General features: G+C 35.7%; 1 protein-coding gene across 4 annotated transcripts in view; it reads right to left on the reverse strand.

Annotated features, from left to right (window-relative positions):
• LOC105671037 (atrial natriuretic peptide receptor 1) overlaps positions 1–25,798 on the reverse strand; it is a 91,428-nt gene that overhangs the window by 26,239 nt on the left and 39,391 nt on the right. For all 4 annotated transcript variants that reach the window (XM_067352852.1, XM_067352851.1, XM_067352850.1 and 1 more), the window contains 13 exons: positions 23,571–23,685; positions 19,893–20,227; positions 18,496–18,587; positions 17,676–17,814; positions 17,192–17,273; positions 14,178–14,319; positions 13,025–13,099; positions 12,227–12,304; positions 11,942–12,046; positions 10,832–11,078; positions 10,199–10,357; positions 1,444–1,520; positions 1,137–1,228 (listed from right to left, as the gene is read on the reverse strand). In XM_067352852.1, the coding sequence (XP_067208953.1) occupies positions 1,137–1,228; positions 1,444–1,520; positions 10,199–10,357; positions 10,832–11,078; positions 11,942–12,046; positions 12,227–12,304; positions 13,025–13,099; positions 14,178–14,319; positions 17,192–17,273; positions 17,676–17,814; positions 18,496–18,587; positions 19,893–20,227; positions 23,571–23,685 (1,738 nt within the window). The remainder of the gene's footprint in view (positions 1–1,136; positions 1,229–1,443; positions 1,521–10,198; positions 10,358–10,831; positions 11,079–11,941; positions 12,047–12,226; positions 12,305–13,024; positions 13,100–14,177; positions 14,320–17,191; positions 17,274–17,675; positions 17,815–18,495; positions 18,588–19,892; positions 20,228–23,570; positions 23,686–25,798) is intronic.

A 25,798-nucleotide genomic window follows, 5' to 3' on the forward strand; every position in this document is an offset into this window, starting at 1 on the left:
AAGAGCCTAGCAACGCCGCGTAAGCAAACACAATTTTCTTCCGAGGAAAAGTCGAACAAGTTTCAGCTCTCAATGATCGATTGCCAGTGACACGGCTCTTTTGGCTTTTTTTCGTGCTGCTTCCCTGCCTACTCGACCTCTCGCTTCTTCCGCCCCTTTCTCGGTTTATTATTCCCCAACAGAACGCGCTCAACCACCCGGAAATCACTCTTTCTCGTGCATTTATTGACCTATATGAGTTATCGTGCCTCTCAAATCGACGATGTACCCCTCGGATTCTTTGAATGTCCAATGATATATAGCCCTCGCGAGAGCAAGAATTATGCCAATATCTAGTCGGGAAGAGTGAAGGTGAAACTATCCGTTTCCGCAAAATGAGAAAAAAAATATTCGCGGAGATATCACGACACGAGCTTTACTCTCGGCGACGCTTTATGCCGGCACAATGGCCTCGGCAATTTGCCGCGTTGAATGCGAATGGCACTGTTCCGTGCGACATCGCCGTGCTGGAAATCGCAGTTAACCATCTCTCGATTCGTTCGACCTGATTCCGTATCGTCTAGTCATGCAGAAGATAGTTATATAGTTATTCGGTGTCAATGCGCGTGCAATTATTTACGATCATCATCGCTGATTTCGATGTCGGAGAAAATCATCATGCTCATCGACATTTTCGATACGCTGACGTCCTGCATAAACGCGACACAGCGATCACGCTGGAAGCGACGGATCGGAAATAACGCTGAACGGACAATACCTCGATGACGCAGTTAATGCAGTCTCCTGATAGTTGAAACGTTACTCTGAGTTTTACAGTCTCGCGCTCGCGTTATCGTTACACCCCCTTGCATCGATTTATCGTTTATTCTAAAGAACGATATACGCGCACTCTTTTATCGCAGCCTCGATATTCGCCACGCTACACGCTTGTCCCTGGACGTGGGCTTTTAGCTTAATGAGAGAGCAAGTCATTAAAATTTACCCGAGGCCCCCGCTTTAAGTTCGCCGCCGAATTGCGTACGCAACGTTCCCGACGTCAACGTTGACTGAATCGTAATTAAGTGCGCGCGACTTAATATAAATCGCAGAAATTAACGACACTGACGACATGATTTATAAAGAGAGAAATTACTCACTTATTAATTTTACGGATCGTCTGCTTCAGCGCAGGAAAATCCGGTCGGTCCGCGGAATCTTGCGCCCAGCATCGTCTCATTAGAGTAGCCACCTGTAAAGTAGAAATTATCTTGAAAATTTATGCCCGAAAATTCATTTTAAGCAAGGTTAATATGCAAATAATACACTTTATGATAATAATGCAGTTAATAATGCTAATGAATATGAGCCACTGACCATCCAATTAAATCTCGTATAAACATCATGGAAGTATATTAACAGGAATATTATATAAACATGTTTAAAATGTTTGCTATCAGTGTTTACCTCTTCCTCGACGGAAGCCTCGTCGATTACAGGCCTTAAAGGTGAACCACCACCTCTTCTAACGCCTTCTACTATTTCTGAAACAGAAACGAAGTGTGCCGCATGATATCAAAGTTCACAAAGTTCACAATGTAAAAAAATCTCTCGATAAAAGCCGTGGGGAAACAACCTACTCGAGAATAAAAATATCGATTACCACGCGCCACGATTGTAGAACGTGGTAAAACGTAGGTTGGAACACAATTGACATAACACCGCGCATGCATTCCGCAAAATTGTAATTACTCAGAACTGGAGCGTCCGCACGCAATCGCGCGATACCACTTCATCCTCGCTCAGTGGAATAGCACGCGTGTACGTCCGACGCTCCATCCGTCTAGCGCGAATAACTTTCTCGTTCGTCTGACCATCGGCAGACTTTACTACTGTCCACGTATATGATCCTACAAAATAAACAGTTACAATTTTACGATTTGATCGTTTGGAATGCAATACTGTTCACATTATTAATTCTACTATAAATAAATGTTTTAATAACATACTACATTTTTATGACAAACATTTCAGAGCGGTAAAAACCTATAAAATTACAAAATTGAACATCTCTTTTATAGAGAATAAAATTCTGATTTCCGTCGAATATATAACTGACTGATTCTGTAACAATGTGTATCAATTAGATTTATAAATGTTTTCTTTGCTTATATAAGACGCAATTCATCTCTGTCTTGCATAAATTTAATTTTACAAAGGTTATGCAATACGATTTGCACGCAGAAGCGAATAAATGTAAGTAACAGAAATCTAATAAAGTTATCGTTTAAAATAAATTGTAAAAAGTATAACAAAAATTGCTACGGGCGTTTGAAGCCACGTAATTCGATCATGTGATTTATATTTCCGATCACATAAATCGCATATATCAATGACCAGCAGAAATTTTACCGGAACAAGGTGAAGATCAATTTACAATAGCGTATGATATTTGCGCTCACGCTAGTATTCCATACGTTGAACAATGTAAACTTATATGTAAACTTTACATATTCATTTCATGGAAATTAAATAAACGACGCAAATTTCAATTACTCTTCAATGCAAGAAACAAAGGTTAAGATAAAGAAAAAAATATGTTCGTGAAATATCGATAATAACAAAATTTATATTGAATCCGCTTTCGTAATTGATTTTATAAAATAAAATTAGACTCATTACTTAATTGTCAAAGTAATCTAGAATTGAAAAAAAAATTATAACAATACTCAAAACAAACAGTCCTTCACATTTTTATTTGTTTTTTTAAGGTTGCTATAAGTAATCTGGAATTGAAAAAGAATCATAACAATATTCAAAACAAACAGTTTTTCACATTTTTATTTGTTTTTTTAAGGTTGCTATAACCTAACTTGTTCGTATTTACTGTTTATCTGCATTAATGTATGGAGACTTTAAATAATATGATGAATAATATCTATATAAAATTATACGAGAAATTTAAAAGTCTTGAATGATATACGAGCAAAGTAAGCAACTATTTTCACAAACGTTACTCCATACATTACTCCGTACAAACATCTGCATACGTAGTCTAGTTTGAGTTCTGCATATCCATACCATCCTATATTACGCTCTTTGACTTCTCAAAATGAAAAATTCCGGTAAAAATCAACGGTATTACATTTCCATAAAAAAAGAAAAAGTAAATATAAAAATTCATATAAAAAATAAAAAACACTGTTATTAAATATAAATAATTTGTATATGTAATAAATAACATATAAAAAATATAAATAGCATAACATATATAATTAGTTAATATTATAGAGTTAGCTCATGATAATAATAACCTCCTAACCAAACTAATTTTAATTATCAACAATTTCACGGTCTAAAAGTACTAACGAGTTAAAATTCATGTATAGAACATATTGACGTTCATTAAAAATAATGAAAACTCGTTAAAATCCAGCGGAAGAATGAAACGTACCATCGCAGAAACGTGAAACGTTTCGAACGGTTATATGCCACAGTTATTATTTAGTGTCACATGTTTTATAAAATTCCTGCGGCAGCAAAATCGACAGTAACGTATAACGCACACTATCACGGAGTATCTTTTCGTGGCAAAGTTCACCGAAACCACCGTAACGTTACAAGGTATCTAATTCTGTCCAAGGTTAATAACGGACGTTATTATGACAGATTTATCTCGTAGTAGGCGGCGGTTGTGCAAGTACCCCTAAGACATAATTGATCTGGTGTTAAATTCGATCGTAGCTATAGGAAACTGAATCCGCTGTTGCGCAAGAGGACACGTACTGTGCCTGTAGATGTCCTCGAGATACATGTTGCAGGACTCGCAGTTGAGGGTGCAGTGAGGCCTGCGGACCTCGAGCAGGGGACTGACGGCTCGCCTGGGACTAGCCCCACCGTCGGGACTCGCCCCCGGCATCTGCGGCAGCGTCAGACTGCTCGTACTCGAGGAGGTACTCCTCTCCGCCATTCTGGCCGCGCGCCCGGGTCTGGATCGTTGATCAAGGAAAAGCCAAACTGCCTCGCCGGACAGCCCTTGAAAAATTTACCGTCGCGATATCGAATCTTTCCTCTCCCATCGTCTCCTCTTCGCTGTCCTGCTTTCGCTATGTGCACATACGCATGCAGATACGCACGACGCGAAAGCCGTACCTGTACCTCCGTCGACTCGGCATATCCGATAAAACGATAAAATCTCGCACGATAGAAAAGATCTTGTAATTCACGAGTTCACTCTCGAATTCGACATTGTTCTCGGCGTAATTGTAGAATTTTGCGGCCGAACAGTCGGATGTAATATATCATGCGGAAAGCTCGTGAATAAAAGCGTACTGCTTTTTGCTAGATGGAAATTGACGAAAAATACTTTTCAATCATTGTGGCATGATGAAAAAGGGGAATGTAAATTAAATTGCAGAACTCGCAAGAAAAAAAAGAGAAACATAAATTACGCGCGCCAAAACATTTTTCCGAGAGTAAATATAAAGGAAACAAATATAGATCATACATCTTCGTAAATGTTATATGTCGCGCTATTATAATTTTTCTAACTATTTATATAAGTCCCAGTCATATACCGATATAATTGTTTAAAAATGTGTGTAAATATAAAATGTGATGTGTTTAAACGTGTTTAAACGTCGACATGTTTAAATCTCGTTTAACTCTCATCTAGATAGTAATATTACATTTATATTACGTGTTTTTTTGGAAATTATAATTATTCAAGTACATTAACGCGCGCAATGAAGCATATTTTATCACAAAATTGTTTATCTTATATTCGCATATTTTATCTTAACCGTCTAATACAACAAGCACTTTATGTACAGAATTAATTTTCCTTGTCGTTTAATATGCAAAAGAAAGCAGAGTGTGCTTGACATATTATGTAAACAGCATCTGCACGAGCTATTAAAACGTTTACCACTATATCTTTAAGTGTATCTATTTACATTATCTCTTTTAAAAACTTGCTATTTCGCGATGAGAGCTAAAATAATATTTATTTAATATTTCACATAACTTATTTCCTTCCAGATTAAATAAATTTTAAAATCAATCTTAACAATTCGAACTTGACTATTATTAATGATTGTTACTAATGACTGTTATTAAAACTTCTTTACAGTTATTTATTGATCTATTTCCAAGTGGACAAAAAACATTGTTTCTGCAATTAACAGTCATAACAACTGTTAAGATAAATGGACAAAGTATCAAACAAATGGAAATTTATTGAACAGTTAATTAAACGGTTCACTGAACAGCTTTTATTCAAATAAAAACAAGTGATCATATTTAATATAGAAGAGAATAACAGTAGACATACTACGGTTTTTAAACGGCATTTTCGTAATAAATCGGTTTGTACACTATGGAATTAATGAAGCTATCATTCAAAAGTTTAATTCGCGTGTAACGATATTACAGTCAATTTATTCAACGGAACTTCGGCGGAAAGTTGTGTTTCGATGGCCTTGGATCGCTTGACTTTGATTTCTTTCTCCACCCAACCCCTTTCGTCTTTATCCGATTATTCCACGATCAATGACTCTCTTTTCGTTCAAATTCACAGGTTGCTTCTTCAATTTCACAATAAAACGCGCCAATTTCCGCGAGTAGTCGTAAGCATTCAAATGAATTATATAACTCCTGTTTAATTATTTTTCCTCAAAATTCCCAAGAAAATATTTTTAAATTTTTAAAGAAAGCAGTCTTATTCGTTTAAATAGAAAGGAAAAAGTTAAAGGTAACTAAAAGTCAGCAAGAAAGAATACAAAATCAAAAGTAAACGCAAAAGGTGAAAAACCATTTCGTTAAAAGCGCGATCAAATAAGTCTTTCTTCGCTGTGCATAATAGTGAAAAATTTTCCGAAAGTTGGTGGCGGGAAATCGTTCTATCATCGTTTTTCGACAAAGTCTAAGTGATTCGTCGTCTCTTTCTCCTTAGGAGGATTACATCGCATTAAGGAATACTCGCGTTTGTGTCACCTCCGTCTTGGCCGGGTCCACTCCACGCCTCCTCTGCTTCTATTTCGCAACGACCCCATTGAACTTTGTTCTACTGAATACGAATGCCCTATTGAAACGCCGAGCTTAATTTCCAGCACCACCACTACATACCACTACGTTTTTTTTATGGGATGCGCGACCGCTAAATTACGAACCGTTCAAAGGGCAGGGAAATTGTTTCACTCACGTTCTCGCTTTGTCGGCTGCCAAAAACGACTCGCGGAATTAATGACTGCGAGCGACGAGCCTCGTAACCTCGATTCCATCACCGAGTGAATTAGCGCGAACGCTTTTCGCTGTTGTTCCGCAAGAAATAAAGTCGGGACGCTTCGCAATTTCAGAGCGCGAGAAAATTGCGTTCGACATCTCATTAACGGTAGCATTATTAGACATAACTGTAACTATTGCATAAAATATACATTTATCTTTCGGGTCGTTTAACGGCACATTTTTCACGCAATTTTACTTTCACACAATAAAACATTTAAATTTTAATATTAACAATTGAGATATTAAAATTTAAATAATAGTAGATTTAAATTTAAACGTATATGCTGTGTAAAATATTTAAAATTATAAAATTATTTCACAAATTTTTTGAAAACTTTTTTGCGAGAGAATCGTTACGCGAGCAAATTATTTCATTCTGATTTATGTAAGTTTAATACCGCTTCTTCAGGAAAAAATTCTCGGAAACATTTTTCATTACGATTTGATAAACAAGAACTGCGGATAAGAAACTTCGGAAATAACGGTAAGGAAAAAAGAAAGACCGTAAAGAAACGAAAAAAGAACGTTGAAGAACATTGCTATTTCACACTACGGCAAGCATATAGTAACAGGATCGTAAACGAGGCATTTCTATCGCGACAAAGATACTTGAAAGCAATATAAAGAGATAAAAAACAAATGTCCCATTTTTAGTGGAAAGATATAAAAGTGGAAATAAAAATGTGCGTGTAGCGAACGGTCGGTGAACTCGCGCAGCAAATGTGGCAGAACACGAAACTATTACGACACGTCGGATCGTTTATATGATGCGTGACTTATCAAATTATCACGCGCGCTATGTCCTCGAACTTCTCCTCGGTCTGTCAGCAGATTGTGCTCACCTAACAGATCAAACTTGCGCACAGTAGTCGAGTATGGAAATTAAATCTACCAGTAGTCCAAGTAAACGGATGGCCCGACTTTTAACAATAGATCGTAATAAATTAACGCTGGAAACACTGCACGGAAATGCAGCTTCAACGACATTTAGCGGTTTACTTTGTTTCTTCCGGAGAACCAGAGCTATTTTCTCGAACACTTCGGAACTTTACTGTCAACACTATGAAGAATTTATTCGCCTTAAAGGGATGACGATTCCAGCACTACCTCCCACGAGACTTTCTTTCTCTAATAGGAAATCTCTAACATTGTTAGGAGTGCATTTCCCTTAATAGATTTTTTCCAGCTCTGTCAGGAATTTGCTTGCTTTAATGGGAGAATTTTAACACAACCGGAGTTCTAGTTCTTCCGCCGAGGGATCTCTAACACGGTCAGCGGCCTCTTTTCTTTAACACGGTCACCGGGATTTATTTCAGTGCGCGTTTTCTTCACGTTCCGCAACGCAGGCGGTAATTGCTCGCGCGCGGCGGTAACGCGGATATTATGCGGCGGTACGTCGACCCGGTGCGGCGGACTTTGTTTTCGCACTTAGAATCGATATCGTGCCGATGATATCGTGCCGTTGAGCGACGATAAACGGTAGCGAAACGTGCGGGATTAATTTGCGAGTGATCGAGAAGGCCTCGACTGCACATTTCGCGTGACTGCATGTAATTAAAAAAAAAAATAAAAATATGGAGAAAAGAACACACAACGCGGTGTGCACGCACATTGTCATCGGATATGCCGCTCGACGAAAGATCTCTCTTTCGGTTAAATAACACCTACGACTTCGTTATTAGGTCGTAAACTCGGGCATAAGTGGCCCGCTGACTTCACGTGTCGCTGCTAAGAGAGTGTGTTTATGTACAAACTAAAGGAGAATGAGAGAGAAAAAAAAAGAGCGATATCAAGAAGAATCTCGGCGGAGCGCGCGCGAAAGCCGTGTGCGTTCTAGGACGCGTGAGAGCTTCGACTGAGCTTTCGGCCCTCGCTTCGGCATGCTCCTACGGAACTTGCGACATTCCATCCTGCGATCGATCCTCGCAGCCGGTCGCTGAGAGCTTGCGAGCTTGCGAGAACTCTATTACCGATCGTACGCTAGCGTCCATCGATTTTCGCACGAGACTCGAAATTCTGAACGAAAAGCTTCAATGGTAAAGCTCGATTTTCGCTTGTTTGCTTGAACAACGTTACCGAAAGATCTAAATATTGGTGTTCAATATTGATACGCATTGTCAACATGTTTACTTTCTTTGAAAAAAAAACCATCAGTCGAATAAAGATGTGCTTGCAAGTCGAGTTGTCAAACTTAATTTTTTAATTATGAATATCAGATAAAATATTTGTGTCGATAAAGGAGCTGTTTTAATGTACATGTTTTATAAAAATTATCTGTTAAGTTTTGCGTATAAAATTTTATGGCAATATATTATTCTTAATTTTAATAAAATTTGATAAAAAAATAAGATTAGTAGATCAACAAATAATAATTTCTAATTTTATATCTTTGAATGTTTGCAATATGAAGAACATTATAATTCAGATAGTCAAATGTTAGCAATGTTGGCAGATTAACAGTAAATTTGATCAAATTTTCAAGTTGACAGTAGATTTCTTATCAATCTGCCGATGTTGCTAATATTTCGTTCACTGGGAATTTGTGCGACAATTGATATTTGCTGCATTAACTGTTGGTAACAAACTATCTGAATTATCAAGCTTGCAAGCTCATCGTTCCAGGATCAAGGAAGTTTCTGAGGAAGCTTTAGTAAGCACTGATACCTGGCTCGACGGCCGATAAAAAAGTAAACAACATTTTTCATCTTATCAGCAAAAAAACTCAAAAAAAAAATTTTTTTTAATTGCAAAAAAAGAAAAAATTATTAAATATACATGACTTTAATATTTTATTTTTATTTGCGCTATATTAGATTGTATTAAAAATTATTAATCTAAATTTTATATCAAAGACTGTTGTAATATTAACTATAATTTTTCTTAAATAGTTAAAAGTTTTTTGATGAAATATTGATCATATCGTGAATTTCTTGGCTAAATCACGAAAGTGGCAAATAATTAAAATGACCTTGCAACATGCAATATGCTTGCGATTTCGTGTTGAGAAACTGTAATTCCTGTATACGCTTTGCGCATCGCGTTACACATACAAACCAGGATCACGTCGCTCTTTATTAGAACCTATAGATTACTGTGAGCGAAATCCTAACGTGTTAGACACTGCAAAATATATCACGCGACGATATGTTCATAATTATATCGAGGATATCTAACGCCGGAAACAAAGACACAAAAAATCAATATTTCAGCGCAATTAAAGTAGTCATATTATACATGGAAATAATTGTTCCTTTGGTCAATCAAAATATATAAACCTCTTTCAAATAAAATAAAAACACGCAAAAAAGTTGCTACCTGTGTATCATTTAAAGTATTGATAAAGTGTATTGATAAAGTAATAATCTTTAATTTGATTTATTCCATCCCTCACTTTTTATTCACGAATTAAAAAATGCATTAAGCATTGTATACCGAAGACGACGCTTTTGCACCATCATTATGACGCAAAACAAGGCGTCATTGTGTCCATGAGAAACAAAGCATTTCATTTCTCGGGTTTTTATCATCATTGATTCACTAATTGTAAGACTAAAATCGGCAAAAATTTAATGAGTACAATTTCTGACGCTATTAATACACAAAAGTGAATTTTATATTTTTTACTTGATGTAATTTGTACTTTTTCATATCTACAATGTCGGAAATTTACTCGGCAAAATGATATGCATTTCAATATCCGCTACCTACCTTCAAATCCTTCAAATAATGGCAACACAGATGCATATAAATTGCACAATTGTTTATCTTGCTGGTCCAAGTTAAATTAACTGCGATGCAAATCGTGTATGTACAACAAGAAACAACATGGGACTCTAGCCCGCGGAAAATCCTTGTTGCCTTCATCGCGTTAAGCGAAATACGGGTAAGAGACAGTTCCATGTATCCGCAATTATCTCGAATGACATTAAAGACTTACCCTTCGGAGAGAGATCGTTATTGTCTCCCAAGTAGAATGGCCCTTGGCGCACTACGATCTCGTGAACGATTATAGCGAAGCTGTATACATCGCCTTTCTGAGTGCCCTCAGGTGGCCGTCTTTCCATCCTCAGCAATTCTGGAGCTGTCCATAGCTGTTCTGCAAACGCCAAAAATTTCAAAAATCAGCGAGCGGCCGAATAATTACATTCTTCCTTTTCTAGCACTTTTGACCGTTATTGTAAATACAAATCGCCAATATTTAAATAAAAATAAAAATATCGTCAAGATAAAAAATATTTGTCGCTTTTAAAACTCCCGATATGTACACATGTAAACTCCCGATATATTGGTTAAACAAATATTTTCCTACGCCGTACGCGTTATTATTCATAAATGTCTATGTATGCGGTAAACTAACTGTCCAAATAGTACAATTGCAACCAGGAACCCGGTACGTTTACTCTGAATATTATCTCGTTTTCTGCTCACGTTTTCACATGAATCCACTTTTTCCAGCCCGCGCGCTTGAAAAATATTTGGAGTTGCAGCTACGACTCATGAAAAAATATCATCATCGCGCGAGAACGCGCGTCTGTTTTATAAGTATACAGCCGATTAGTAAACAACCTACTTCTCCAATAGGCGTAGCTGTTCTTGTCGGTGTCCGGATCCGTGGCGTTTGTTCTCCGAAGCTCGTGCAGACCAAAGTCAGTGATTTTCAGGACGAATCGCGAATCCACGACGCAATTCGAAGATTTGAGATTACCGTGACTCTTCAACTCTGAAGTGTGGAGATACACCATGCCACGGACAATGTCGTGTATCAGAGACCCCCTGAACACGCGATCGAGTTTTATCTGCTCGTTCTCTAGTATATCCTGCTCAACAGCAAAGAATTATGATGTGATTTGGACCGTAAAATCATCATTCTTATATATAGCTTTATATATTATACGAGGTCCGACAATAAAATTTGCGAACTCATTCTTTTTTCACGTACATTACTCACAATTGGCTGTATCGATTATTTTTATCTTCAAAGTAATCCCTTCATAGTACAATACACAAAGACCTTTTTTCACACCTAATAGCATTTCTGAAACTCATCTCTCGAGATCGCTTTTATGGCTACCATTCCGACGTCGTCAAAATCTTTCTTTCTCTTATTCTTGATTCTTATAAACTCTATTTTATGGATATCAGACCGAGTTTTTTCTTCACTAAAAATTTTAGATTTGTCTTTTACTCAATATATTCACCAAAACACAAGGACACCTTATTACAGTACAGTTACTTGAAATTAGCTAAAGTCAGCCATTTTACTGATTGGTCTTAAAAATATTGTAACAAAAAATATATAATTTTATCATAAAATTATCACATATGTCAAAAAAAATTCGCAAACTTATTTGTCAGATTTCATAATATACTGTACACAATATTATCGTTTTTACAACACTTAATAAATATGCAGAATGTTTCACATTTTTTACGTACGTTTTTTCACAAATAAGAGAAAATAAAAATCGATTTTTTCTTAATCTGAAGACTATAAATGCTAAATTATCAATGATAATATAAAAATTGTCATTAAATTAAAATTGAGATAAAAATAAACATTATTTTATATTTAAATTTTTATAAGACGCATATATTCATATCACTTTTTAATATTATGACATAATTATTTTGGACGCTTATTATTATAAAACAGTGAATTGAGATGCAGAATGCAATTTACCTGGAGAGATCCTTTGGGGCAGTATTCAGTTAGGAGGCAACAATGCGGCGGCTCAAGACAGGCACCGTAAAATCGTACAAGATGATCGTGCTGAAGATCCTTCATCTGTGAAAGTCACCAACATCACCACTCATATAAATTACAACCTATTGCATGCAATCGATTACTAAAGATAAAATTACACGTGAAAAAAGATAATTAAAAAAAAATATACAAAAAAATTTGGAAACAAACTGAAGTTGACACAACATTTCATACAATAATTCATGAAGTTACGTTACTTACCCGCTTCAATTCCAGCAATAAAGGTCTTGAGATCTCCACTTTGTTCCTGGGTATTAGTTTTATTGCGACTTTTGAGTTCTGAAACGTATTGCAATTTCACGGTCGACAGAGTTATTGACAATTTTTTGATTGCCTCGAAAACTCCCCGTAGAAAAAAAAAGAACATACTGTTCAACTTTGCCAAACACAACGCGCAAAAACACAAATTGAATCATCAGTGAATATCGACAAATTTCGTCAAATTTTTTGTTGCTCGACGACAAATAAGTTTTGCGGAAAATAAATTTAAGTATTGAAAATATAAAAAAAAACGCAACAGGAAAGCTTGTTGTAACGGCAAAATAAAAAATCTTATAAAAAAATTCTTCTAAAGTTGCAATCTCGCGCTGTAATAAAATCGTTAATAAATTAATTTCCTCGCCTTTCTTGCTCGGACGCGTTTGTCACACAATTGTATGACGTTTTACTGAAGTAATATTTCCATTAAACAAAAAATAATTAATTAGCAAACACGAACGACAAAAGCAGTCCGTATATTTGAAGTTTTAATACGTATTTCGATCGCGAATAACATACGTTGACACTTAATCCTATTAATGGATAACCCGGAAAAATGTGTTGCATGATAACAACATGGTAAATATATTTTTTGTTAGCGATGTACGTACGCAAACGTAGTGCACTGTAGTTTATTTTTTCTAAGTTTCTAAGCTTACTCGACATGATTGATAATATATTGAACGTCTAAAATTTAAATATTAACTATATGCAATAAAATAACAATGAAACACAATTTACCTTATAAAATCCTGTTGGCACATACATGTTTCTATCTATGTCACCTGGCATACTTGCATTATCAGTATATATCGTCTAAAACAGAGATTATTATTTGAATAAATATTTGTATGGTTGAATCAAAAGCAATCAGAAAAATTACACAAGACAGGGTATATATTAATATTATTAGAAAATATTTTAGAAACAGTATTTGTTTTTAAAATTTATTAAAATTGTTTAATGGGTTTTTCGAAATTTGACGCTAATCTTTACTCAAGGAAAAGTTTGAAGCTTAAACGCTTAGTAATCAAATTTTTAAAGATAAAAGTATTAGATCAAACTCTCGTAAAGATAAACGCAAGTTTAAAAGTGAACTTTAATTATCGAATGTATGTGTACTACTGAAACTTTGTGAGAAAGTCTTCACTTGCACTTGCTTAAAATACGGAAACTCTCTCTCTCTCTCTCTCTCTCTCTCTCTCTCTCTGTTTGTGCCTCGACGTTTTAATCAGACAAAGTTTGATCAAAGATCAGACTGTAGCTTGATCAAAGATCTTATTGTCAGATTTATGATCGGCATTGCACGAATAAATATAAAATCAAAGCTGGTGCTTATTTTTTTACACATCGTGAAATTTGTTTAGGTGAGATGAACCATCTATCTTAATTAATATCTCAAAAAAATAAATAGATTTATTTAACTGAATAAAGGCGATTCTTCTTCCTTCGCCTCTCTGCATCATAATGCAACGTGAAGGAATGATAAGAAACGCATCAACAGGATAACGTACAATGGAATAAAGCCTTCTTTATGGTTGCTACTCTGAGTGCTCCGGAAGTGGGTAAGTACTACACGCGAGATGGTGCTTTCCACCACTGTTCTCTTTTCTTTTTCAGAGATTCCGTCTGTGAGATATGAACACCATTCCTTCAAGAACGGAATTATTGGAATAAATGCCGGATATTATTGGAATGAATGCCGGAATAATAACTTGTTTCGCCGCTGTTGTTGTTTACTTTATCCGCTATCAACCTTTGCGTCGCAAATATTTGTCAAATCTGCTGGAATTACTCTTTGAAATCCTAGATGATCAAATCAACGTTCTCGCAAGTGAGAAAAGAAACATTTTACGCGCGATCGCGCGTAAATCGCATTTCTTGTTATATTTACCAGTTGGCTGCCGCGGAACTTATTCGTGAGTACATTCAAGGAGTACATGGAGCCCCGTGTCTTCGCGTTCGGCATTACGATTACGTCATACCAGTGCACTTTCCACGTCATGGACGCGATTTCCGCCTCCAGTTTGAAGCGCCTGCAAAACAAACGACGGTGTTATCACCAGCGATTTTTATGACGAAAGGGTTACAAAGCAGAGGCGTGCGAATAAATTTGCACAATACTTTACGACTATGTGATAAACTGCGCGCTTAAGCGTACGTGCCGTGAATTAATTCCGGACAGCAGCATTATCTCCTTCCCTCGACAAAGAATATTGCGTACCTTTCCTGATGATTAACACGATCTTTTTATCAGCCGCAATTATCATGTTGCAACGTGGAGGTAGTGAAAATATTTTCGCGATTGTTACCCGTAGCGAGGATGCAATTAATCAACTCAGCAAACCTACATGCCGCCGTCTACATTTATGCTACCCTTCGATATCTGCAAGTTCGCGAAAGTGTATGTGAACGCTTGGACGGACAAGTTCGCAAGCCCTGCTTCGGTGTGCGTGCACCGAGAGAGAGGGAGAGAGAGAGAGAGAGAGAGAGAGAGAGAGAGAGAGAGAGAGCACATCACAAGAGGTAATTACGTGCCGGCGTATCTCATAACCGCATGCCTATCTGTCCCACGCGAGATACTATTCCACATACAAAGGTGCCGTGTACTCGGAATTTCTCCAACTAAATGAGTTCGATATATCCATCGGCGGCTACCGATAACCGCGCGAGCGGTTACACTGACGAGGCAAATTGCAAATGACGAAAGCGCAATCGTGTTTGCTAAAAGAGTTATCATCGATACAGTTCTGACGAATTCGGCCATCGATACCGTAGATTCGGAAAAACGCAGCTTACGCAAATTTTCGCGAATAAATATGCAGATTTTTTTTTTTTTTTTTTTTGCGTAAATATAGCATCGAATTGAATATCCGAAAGCATTGAGATCCGATCGTACGTGTCAATTTTAATTAACGAAAACTATCTGGTATATCATGCGCCAATACCGAAAATTAGAGGCAATTTCCTGATTTTTATAAACTGTTTTCAAATATTATATATAATTCTACGTCTAATAATGATTAGCTTATCTTTTATTTGAATTCAGTAAGTTCAATATTGAGTTTTCATTATTCTATCTCACACTCATATAATCCTACGTTTCACGTGTACATACATAGTGCAGAAGACAGAGATACTAAAGACGTGTTTGACTTTCAGAAATGGTGTATGCTCTTCAGTATCTCTCCCTCTCTCTCTCTCTCTCTCTCTCTATCTCTCTCTATTTCTACGATATAATTTTCCTTAATAACGACCGCGTAACTGGAGTAAACGTAAGCTGTTCGAGACGAATCGCGAAGCTGCTTGTCGAAAAGGCATTCTCCACACAAAACAAAAGACGAATGCAAGCTGCATAATGCAACTGACAACTTCCTGCACTTCGCTTCCGAACGCACAGACGTCATCACACCAGAAAATACTCGCCTGTCGTACCGTAGATTATAAAATTAATTCATTAGGGAATTTCTACAACGCTCACAGCAATGCCGCGTAAATTAGATTGACCTCAATGGAAAGTGCAAATAACTTCGCCTTACGATTAGATCCGTAACCGAAGACATTTCCGTTGGGGAGGGGACTGCAATAAAAGTCTTCAAAAATATTGGGAAATTCGATGTTCGACGATTGAAGCAATTGACATGTTATTCGAGAATGGTTCGCTCCATCAAGCTTAATTCTAACGGATCTTAAAACAAGTTGTAAAACCGTGCAACTGCGCTATTGCTTCGATTAAGACTGTACGATAAAGATACGATGCGTAAAGCGAAGTTATAGTGCAGCACGATAAACACGATAAAAGCACAAAGGACGCCAGAAATAAATAATTATCAAGTCAAGCATAGTGCGCTCCAATTAAATTTGAAAATCTATAGTTGTTCTTTTTTTTTCGTAAATCGAACCGTTCAATATCGTGTTGTGACCGTGTAATTGATCATTCGCAGAATAAAAAACAACATTCGTTTTTAAACGCCTGAAATGCTGTCGTGACCAACAAGCCCGGGAAACAAAGACACTTGGAGCGATCGCGTAACAGAATCGACAAACGATATAAATCGATTAACTCGCAACATCTGAGAAATTTCACCGCAGATAAGTGTCTTGCCTTGTCCACGTCTACCGCCTTGCCTCCCTCGCTCCTCCCTTCCCAGCCTCTCTTCGCCTTGCTTCCTTTCAGTATCGAATCCGAAGAAGTTAAGGAGCTTCTGCTGCACGCTCTCAACATGTATACGTGCACTTAGCAAGTGCTCGAATGTTATCGAGATTATCTCTTTGCGAATAAGTGAAGGAAGGAACGACATCTTGTAAATTTCTAATCACGATCTATATTAATTAATGCGCATTAACTCGCAAATTATATTACGGATATTTTAGAGTGTTAAATATGCACATTTCAAGAGCACTGATTATTTGCAAATACGTTTGCAATTTAGCTCTTCAATTTTAGTTGCAAATTTAATTTGTAAAACTTTTATTCGTTATTCTGAAATATTTCGATATACTAATATATGCTTATGTAGATTAATATACGCTCAACAAGAATAGCTTTGAATCAAACAATGGAAATTAATGGTTAGTCGGAAATAATTTTGTTAATCTTCTCTAAAACGGGAGAGAGAAAATAACGATTAAATCATTATACATATAATATAATTTAAACCGAGAACGCGCGGTCAGCGATAATTGAAATGAAAATTATTATTTGCTGGTCTTTATCGCAGCACGCCGATTCTATGAACATGCTTTTTCTCTACACGATGCATACACTTGTCCAGTTTGAATGCTGTATCGCTTTCTCGATATTCAAACCTCAATTTATAACAATCAGTGGCATTTATATCCCCACTAATACCGACAAACACGTTCGCAAATACATAAAGCCGCTGTTGGAAAATACACTTCACTTACCGATAAATAAATACCGAACCGACGACGAGAACAACCACGATGGAGCTCAATATCATGGAGAGAATGGCATATCCTGGAAGAGCTGTCGAACATTAGTAATTTAAATAAAAGAAAATATTATGCTTTAGAAGTCAAATGGTTTCGTGCATTAAATAATTTTGTGCGAAAAATCTGCGTAAAATTAAACTAATTATGCAAGACAAATTTTTACAATTTGAAGTAATTTTGCTAACAATTAAATTATATTAATGATCAATATAAATAAGATTTATTTATATACGGAGATCTTTTTCATGTCTTGTATATGCAATTGCATATTTCTGTCGTGCTGATTACATTGATAGTATAATAATAGCGTGCTGATTACATAGATTACTATTAATAGCGTCTGACAATGTAAGGTAATCAGCACGACAGAAGTGCAATTGCATATTTATTTAAATTATTTATTACTTAAACTATTAATTAAAGAAATATTACTTACAATTATCAGGACATAACGACCCATCGAATCCACAAGTAGGCGTGTCCGGCGGTGGCTCTAAACGACCACCGGCCCAGTGAATTTGCTTGCCCGGGATGTATTCTAATGTTTTATTCGCGCCGTAATAATTGGCTACAATCTGCGAAAAAAATATTTCACGATAGTTTCGAGATGAAAAACACGAGAACACATTTCTTTCAGCGGTGTGGCAGTTTTCTGATTTCTCGAAAAAAAGAAAGGTTTTTTAATTTGGAAAATTCTCTGTTATACACTGCAGCTTTAAACTCATCGCTATTAGCACAGCGCTTTTCCATATATATATCCTACATTCATTCCAGCTTCTCTCAGATCTTCTTTTAATAATCCTAATGCATAATAATCTGGTGCCAGATCTAGATCGTGTAGAAGATATGCTGGCACGCTATTTTAATGACGGCGAGCTTAAAGCACACGCATAACTGCGTAATTTTCCCGGCCAAAAAATTCTTTTTCCGAAAAATTAAAAAGCTAGTAGGCCGCTGAAAGAAATGTGTTAAAAAAAAACATGTTAGGTATTTATAGAAGAACAAACTATTATTTAAATTTTTTACTAAGTACATATCTTTTTTAATGCTGACTTTTCTGAAACTTTTCAACTCACTCTCATATTTAGAATAAAACAATACGCATAGAGATAATTGCTTTAGGATTTTCTATTTAATTTTACCGTTTAACGTAGTAAATTCATTGATGTTGCAATGTTGTGAACTAAATTGTTTCAATTGTTAATAAGGTGTTGGATGAGACTACGTAGACGTAACTACAAGATCAGGAGTCTTACTTCAAATCTGGAAGTTTTCGGGTCCATGTCCAGTAGAGAATAATCGGCAATTCTGTCGCCATTTTCGTCGATATTTACGTCCCCGGTTATTCCTGAAATTAATTACTTATGAGAAACAAATTATCCTTACGCGTTTGTAGTAGCCTAACCTAACCTAACCTAACATCAGTGGAACTTAAACGGAATTGAAAACAGCTGACAGACGATTTATTTTACGGAAGTTATCAATTTTCGAAAAGCTTTACTTCGCACAATGTGATAAAACTTCGCGTGGGCGACTGTTACAGTTCAAGACGACCGATAAAATGTAACACTCCGAGAGAAACGCAACCTGCAGTATCACAAAACGAGAACGCACACATAGGATATATTAAAATACAAAGCAAACTGGCAATCTCGCATTCTGTTGATGTCTAGCTATATTGCTCATAAGATTTCCTCGGAAAAATAAAGCATTGAAGGTCAAAGCAAAATAGTGTGACATAACAGAGCGAAATGCAAACATTATTTGAAAAATGTGACGTAAAGCCAAAGCAAAGATTGACTATTTCTACATTCGTAAAATTAATAATTATTATACTTTATGAAAACAAGGTAACACTTTGATCAAATTTAATTTTTAAATATTTATGTAAAATCTAAAAATATTTTAAAGAAATATTATTTTTAAATAAATCTGATAAAATATAAACCCAGTATAAAAATAAAAATATTATAAATAATCGGATAAGGCTCGCAAGAAAACGAGAGAGAGAGAGAGAGAACAATAAATGATACAGTATATAATGCGTAATCGTATTAATTGCAGAATTTAGGAAGCTATAGTAGCGTCAGTAGCGGATTTCCGCGATTGATAATTAGTCGAGATAATCAATTATATAACTGTTCGAATCAAAACACATCTAATTAACGTTTGGTTTCTGTATCTAGTGATTAGTTATCCCTTTTCAGCGTTTCAACACAGGCCGATCGTTCTATAGATTCGTGGATTAACTTTGTCACAACGTGGATTACAAACGACCGCCCATCGATGCGATGCAGCGTGCAACGTAGCAAATATAATCGATAACGTGGTTTTGTCGTTAATAACAAAGTGCCTGCCGTAAACTTCTCGAAAATTTACGGCAGATGTTTCACTAGAAACTGACGCAGCTGGAGATCCTTTATATTTCTTGCGCGTTCTATTTCTTTAACTACAAGAAAGTATCAATTTTTTTTTACGCAGTTCTGTAGCAAAGAAGTGATACGTCTCTTACGTAATGTATAAAATTTCACTGTGTGAGATTCTTCCGTGATCGCTAAAGTTCTCGAGTTTCTTCCGGCGTCATTTCCGTTAAAGCTCAAATGACTGACGCGGGCTTTCGGAAGTGTAAGTGACGATAAAGGAAAAAACTTACCCTTGAAACTTTTTCCCCACATTCTTCGGGTCAAATTACCACCATCTAGGTTGACTTCACCCGGCTCTTCCGGCAGGCTCTCTTTAAGGGCGAGGGCGTAAAGCAGCACGGCATCGTAAAACGCTGTCACAAAGGTGGAGACCGAGTTGTTACCGAAGGTGAAGTTGTATTTGCTTTGCGCCAGGGACTTAACTTCGCGCGAAAAATTCAGGTACTCCAGATTATCCGGAGTGCGCGCTGTCACCGTGAGCAGAGCCTGATAAGCCTTACGAGCCTTCTCGTTTCTTTCGTCGGTGTCCTCCTCGATCCTCCATGGTTCTTTGGAATTGTAATCGCTACAACATATTTTAGCTGGCTCGATGCTCTGCTATAAGAGTTTTTGCAAACGTGTGCATTTTACGTTTCTACAAATGTAATGTCATAATCTTATGAGAAAAATACTCAAGCAAATAATCGTCATCTGACACCTTTTTGCTGTCATAATAATCAATTATGACAAAAAGATGTCAGATGACGATCATTTGCTACTTGAGTAAATACACGTTTCCATCGACGTATCATAATGTTACATAAAGAGAGAATCGGATTTCAAAGCTTTCAATTTTAAAATAAGTTCTGTAAAGTAAACCGTTTGAGATAATCAAATATTAAACGTCACATATAATATTTTTATATAAGAATATTGCAATTTTTGTAAAATATTTATATATTTTTCAAATTCAAATAGATTTACAATAAATAGAAATAATATGAATAATGGGAAATAATAGAAATATCAATAATAAAAAAAAATATGAGAAATTTATGCAATATTACTCTGCGATATTAAAGTCAGATATGACATTAGAGAAACACTTTGTAATAAATTTTCAAGAAAAAGAAGATATTAAGGGAACAAATAGATATAAAATTCAACATACATCCAAGATGTAAAATTAAAATTGTTATTATATTTTAATTTTTAATTGTTTTCACTCTCAACCTTTCTACATTTAAATGAAAGAAAATTATAAAAATAGCTTTGTGCCGAGAAAAACGAGGAATAAATTATTGAGTTTCTTCAAATACGTATATTTTGATTCTTCAAAAATGATTTAACGCTGTCGATATAAAAACGACATATCCTACGCAATGACCCAATTAATTTGCATTTCGGCAAAACTTTAGTTATTTAAATAAAATACCGTAACCGAGCAGCTTTTCGATATATACCGAAGAACATAACTTTTATTTTACGACATTTGATCGTTACGTTATAATTGGAGCGTATAAAAGCCACAAGTACCTATCCGTATGTAACACGTGTCACGTTTGAGTTACAAAAGGCAAAAGTTCGTGTAGAAAACGCATAATATACGTTTCTGCGGGCATGTGATTAAATATAATGACGTCGTTGGAGCACTATAGTGTCATCGTAGACGTCCACAACGACGATCTTATTTTTTTGCTCGAATCTTTTGCATGTTTCCCTTCAGTTTAACGCGAGCGTAAATCGGCATAGTTCAAAAGCAATCTCAAGAACAAAAAAGTTCTCCGCTCGGCATTCTAGAAATTCTTCGACTTTTTAATCTGTGACAGGAGCATTGACGACGGCTCGATTGTCTGCGAGGGAATCGCCGGGGAAACAGAAGTTCTTTATCTAATGATTCTAAAAGACGTACTTTGCGCGGTATTTGTCATTTCACGACCGTTTGACTATTATGGAAGAGCTGCCCAATTAATTCCAGAGGGGAGAAACAGGTGAATAAAAATTCCAATACTCTCAGAATTAGTGTCAGTCGCTGTTCGAGTTACGGCGCACTTAAATGACTTTTTACTCCGCGCCGTTATAAATCCCATGTGAATCACATCAAACCAGATCTTCGAATTTGTTTCGCTCTAAAAAAGCTCGTATATTATATCGCGGTTTCGAATCGGATACATTTACACGAGAACTTTTACCTATCGGCTTTTTCCCTCCAAAAACAAATTAGCCCATCGATCCTCCGCTATCGGCAGCGGCGATAGTTTTATACAGATGATAATAGATCAACGATCGTTTATTCTAGTTTGACTATAATCTAAATGAAGGGCTGCGGCTTGAGGTTTCCGATACAATGGATTGAATTCCACTCGACCCAAAATCGCGCGATATCCTTTATGAACGAGAAGCAGAGGAAGACAGAGATAGAAGCGAAACCGTATCGCGCGATATCGAGTATAACAGTTTTGTTTGTCAGTAGCAGATATTTCTCTGTCGCAAAGCGTAAACGGGGGGCGTTATAATACGCGAACGGTACGGTTGGGATCGTTAGAATTCAAGATCAACCTCTTGGATTCCGAGCGGCGAGTATAGGACTATCGCTGATAAGATCGTTAAGAGGACAAAACAACGTTTCAAGAACGCGATCGTAAGAAACTTACGACCGGGTGAAATTACGTACTACGCGCACGACGGATTAGCAATTTCCTGGGATGACGCTTTTCAAGGCCTCGTTAAAGAGCGCGATTCCACAATACCTGCTCTTTCTATACATGGTATGGGTACGTAAAGCAGTTCATTTAAAGCGAAACTGTTTGACGATCCGACGCGAAATGACTAAACCACGAGAGATAAATTAGGTTGATAGCTAAATACTTGCCGAATTTGACTCAACGGCGCGTTGAATATCTTCAGGCAAGCACAGAATGAGCTAAGTAAATATAATTTTCTAATTTTAGCTCTCTTAATAAATATTACGCTAAAATAATATTAACATATTATTTCAAACACGTTGAACTAACAGAAATAGCTTCTGTTAATAATTATTCAAGTGAAATTATAATGCCAGAATATACTGTAATATATTCTGCAATTAATTAACAACAGAAAATATTTACACAAATTTCTATAAAAAAATATTGCGCCCTTATGTTTGTGAAATAATCTTTTTTTTATGTATAAAACACATGCGCACACATCAGTCTATTATAAAGTTCGGCATTGCCAGGTCTCGTTTTAACCTTCTTTTATTTGCTCCTCATTTCTTCGTACAATCATTGAGAAGAGAAACATGCAGCGTATTTCATGTCAATTTTCCTTCTAATATATGGGGGTCGAACGTGTAGCAGTGGCAACTCCACATTCATTTCAATTATAAAATGGCTTTAGTGTCCCAGTCGCACATTATTGTACAACCACCTTGCTTATGTCCTAGTTTTTGACATGCGACCCGCGTTTCTGCGGATTTTGCACGTTATAACTTTTGTGTTTCCAAAGCACAATGTTTCCAAAATAATACGGCCAAACTCACGATTAAATCGTAAAATAAAGTGTAATATTGCTGAAAATCCACTTTCAATATTCATATATGAATATTTTAAACAAATAATATATCTATAGATTAAAAAAATAAAAAATTCATATTTTAGACAAAAAGAGATGGTTGTAATTTCAATACACGATTAATATCGTTTCCCGATAAATATAATTTTTCTATCGCGATCATCTTTTCATCTTTTATGTTTTCAAATATATTTCAGAATTATCTTACACATTCTGTTTTATTTTAACATGAGTCGCACCTACACGATCACACACGTGTTTATTGCACTTTTCATTCGGCATGAAACTGCCGCAACACGTTGCACGATCTACACCATAACGAGTGACACACGCAATTACTTCCGGCGGTAGAATTGCAAGTTTACTCTACTCACCTGGAGGAAAGCTCTATGGAGAAGAACACGTACTCCCCTGAGTCTATCATCCCGAGCTCCTCGGCAGCCAGCAATAGCTCCCGGATGGTCGTTGAATTAGCGCACATCACCACGACTGAAACAAAAAGCACACGATTTTCAGCCAAGGGAAATATCGGGATTAATTTATAATTTATTTACTCATACACATTTACTAATACACTTATTTTATTAAAATATCGTAAATTACAAAATACACCGTCCAAGTGCAGCACAAAGATGAGACAACGCAAACAATGTTGTTTATACCACTCAGCTTCAGCAATGTGCAATTGTCATTGTATATTTTGCTTCGACATGTTTATCTTAGCTCAACGTAAGCCCAGCGGCTTCAACGCGAAATTCAGAGAGATGTGTACAAATAGATAAAGACAACGAAATTTCAATTATTATTTTGCTTTAAAATAAAATTTCATATTTACATTTGAAAATCTTCTGCGTGACTATTCGACACACGAATGCTTCTACATGCAGGTCTTTTCAATCAAAATGTATCTTCTTATCAAATCGAAGTTTGTTAAAAGTATCACACAGATAAATGCTTTCCGTGTTATACCAGAAGGTATAAAATCCTGCAAATCCAGAAAATCTTCTATAAACCACCGACGTTCGTCGAACATTTCCTTCTGCACATCAACGGCGAACTCATAAACCTGCTCGAATTTCATAAGGCGAGAATATTGTGCGCAAAAATAACTTATGTGTGTTAAAATACATAGAGTGTTCGTTAATAATAAGGAGATCGCTCAAGCGCGCTCAGTACTAAAATCAATAACTTTTTTTATTATTACGAAAAAATATCGAGATGTAATATATAAGTATATTGTAGAAATTTACTGTGCAAATATATAAATCGGAAACAATTGAGATATTGAGATACTGCGCTTTTTTTTATTTTGGAGAGAACATTTTTACATTTATACAGAATTAAAATCTACGTTAAAATTTATATTTAATTTTACTGACAGTTTTTGAATTTTTTGGAAAGAGAAAATGATTTAGTTACGACACTTTCAAAGTAATTTATTTATAAATACCTAATATCGTAGAAAAATATTTCTAAATATTACTATTTCGTAATTATTATTTTTCGTAAATTATTACTTTTCACAAAAAGTATAAAGTTCTTATACCTTCAAGTAACTTAAAAAAAATTTTTTTTTCTTTGCTGCTTATTTCTGTTATTATTTTTTAAAATTTATCAAATCTTAGATTACAGTAAATTTTATTTCAATAATTTCATATATATTTTCAAGCACTAAACAAATAAAAAATCGCTTTATATTGACATCTTTTTCCCTAGAGAAATTCTTACGAAAAACGTGTACGAATAAAACGTTTTCACAATCCGCGGCTGCCCGTATCGTTCCACCACAACACGTCAAGCGAAATATAAACGTTTATCCAAGCAAAGTCGTAATCTAGTTTTTACGACAAGTCGAATACGCACCATTAATCGGTGCATCGCATCGTTCGCATATATCTTGCTAACACAACGTTTGTCAGAATACGATTTGATAAATATCTAAAAATAAATACATAAAAAACTTTTATAAAATTTACGAAGTTATCTTAATGCAGATAGAAAATTCATTCTTTGCAATCTGATTATTATTACGTTTTTCTTGTTTAATATAATATAAAATCAATAACTATGAAATAACTATATTATACCTTCAAAGAAAATTAATAGACTTTTGGAAATAATTTGTAGAAGACAAGATTATTTAAAAATATAAAAAGGACTAAATGCAACAAACAGTATTGAATTGAAATAATATTTCTCCTTTAATTTTCCTGACAAAGTATTTTATGTCCTGCACACTTTGTCCCAAATTTATCGATATGCAAACATCGTGAATATGCAATGAAACGTTCCATTAATGTGACATCATCAAATATAAATTTGCGCGCATTTTGCGCGTTTGTTGCTATTTATTTACATACCTCGTACGACTCAATATCATTGAATCCTGCGTTTTATCGCATTGTTAACTATTTTCACAACAAAATAAACGAAATCTATTATCTTGTAACGTAGAGTGTAGTAAGATGCGAAACGACGTCGTCGTCGCATTATTATAGGTCGATTCCACTCGGCTTCTCATTACAGATACTCTTCACTTGCAGTTAATGCCGTCGTAGACGACGACGACGACGACTAACAAGAGTCATAGGATACAAAGGGG

The sequence above is a fragment of the Linepithema humile genome, chromosome 4 (assembly GCF_040581485.1).
Source record: "Linepithema humile isolate Giens D197 chromosome 4, Lhum_UNIL_v1.0, whole genome shotgun sequence".
Taxonomy (NCBI): domain Eukaryota; kingdom Metazoa; phylum Arthropoda; class Insecta; order Hymenoptera; family Formicidae; genus Linepithema; species Linepithema humile.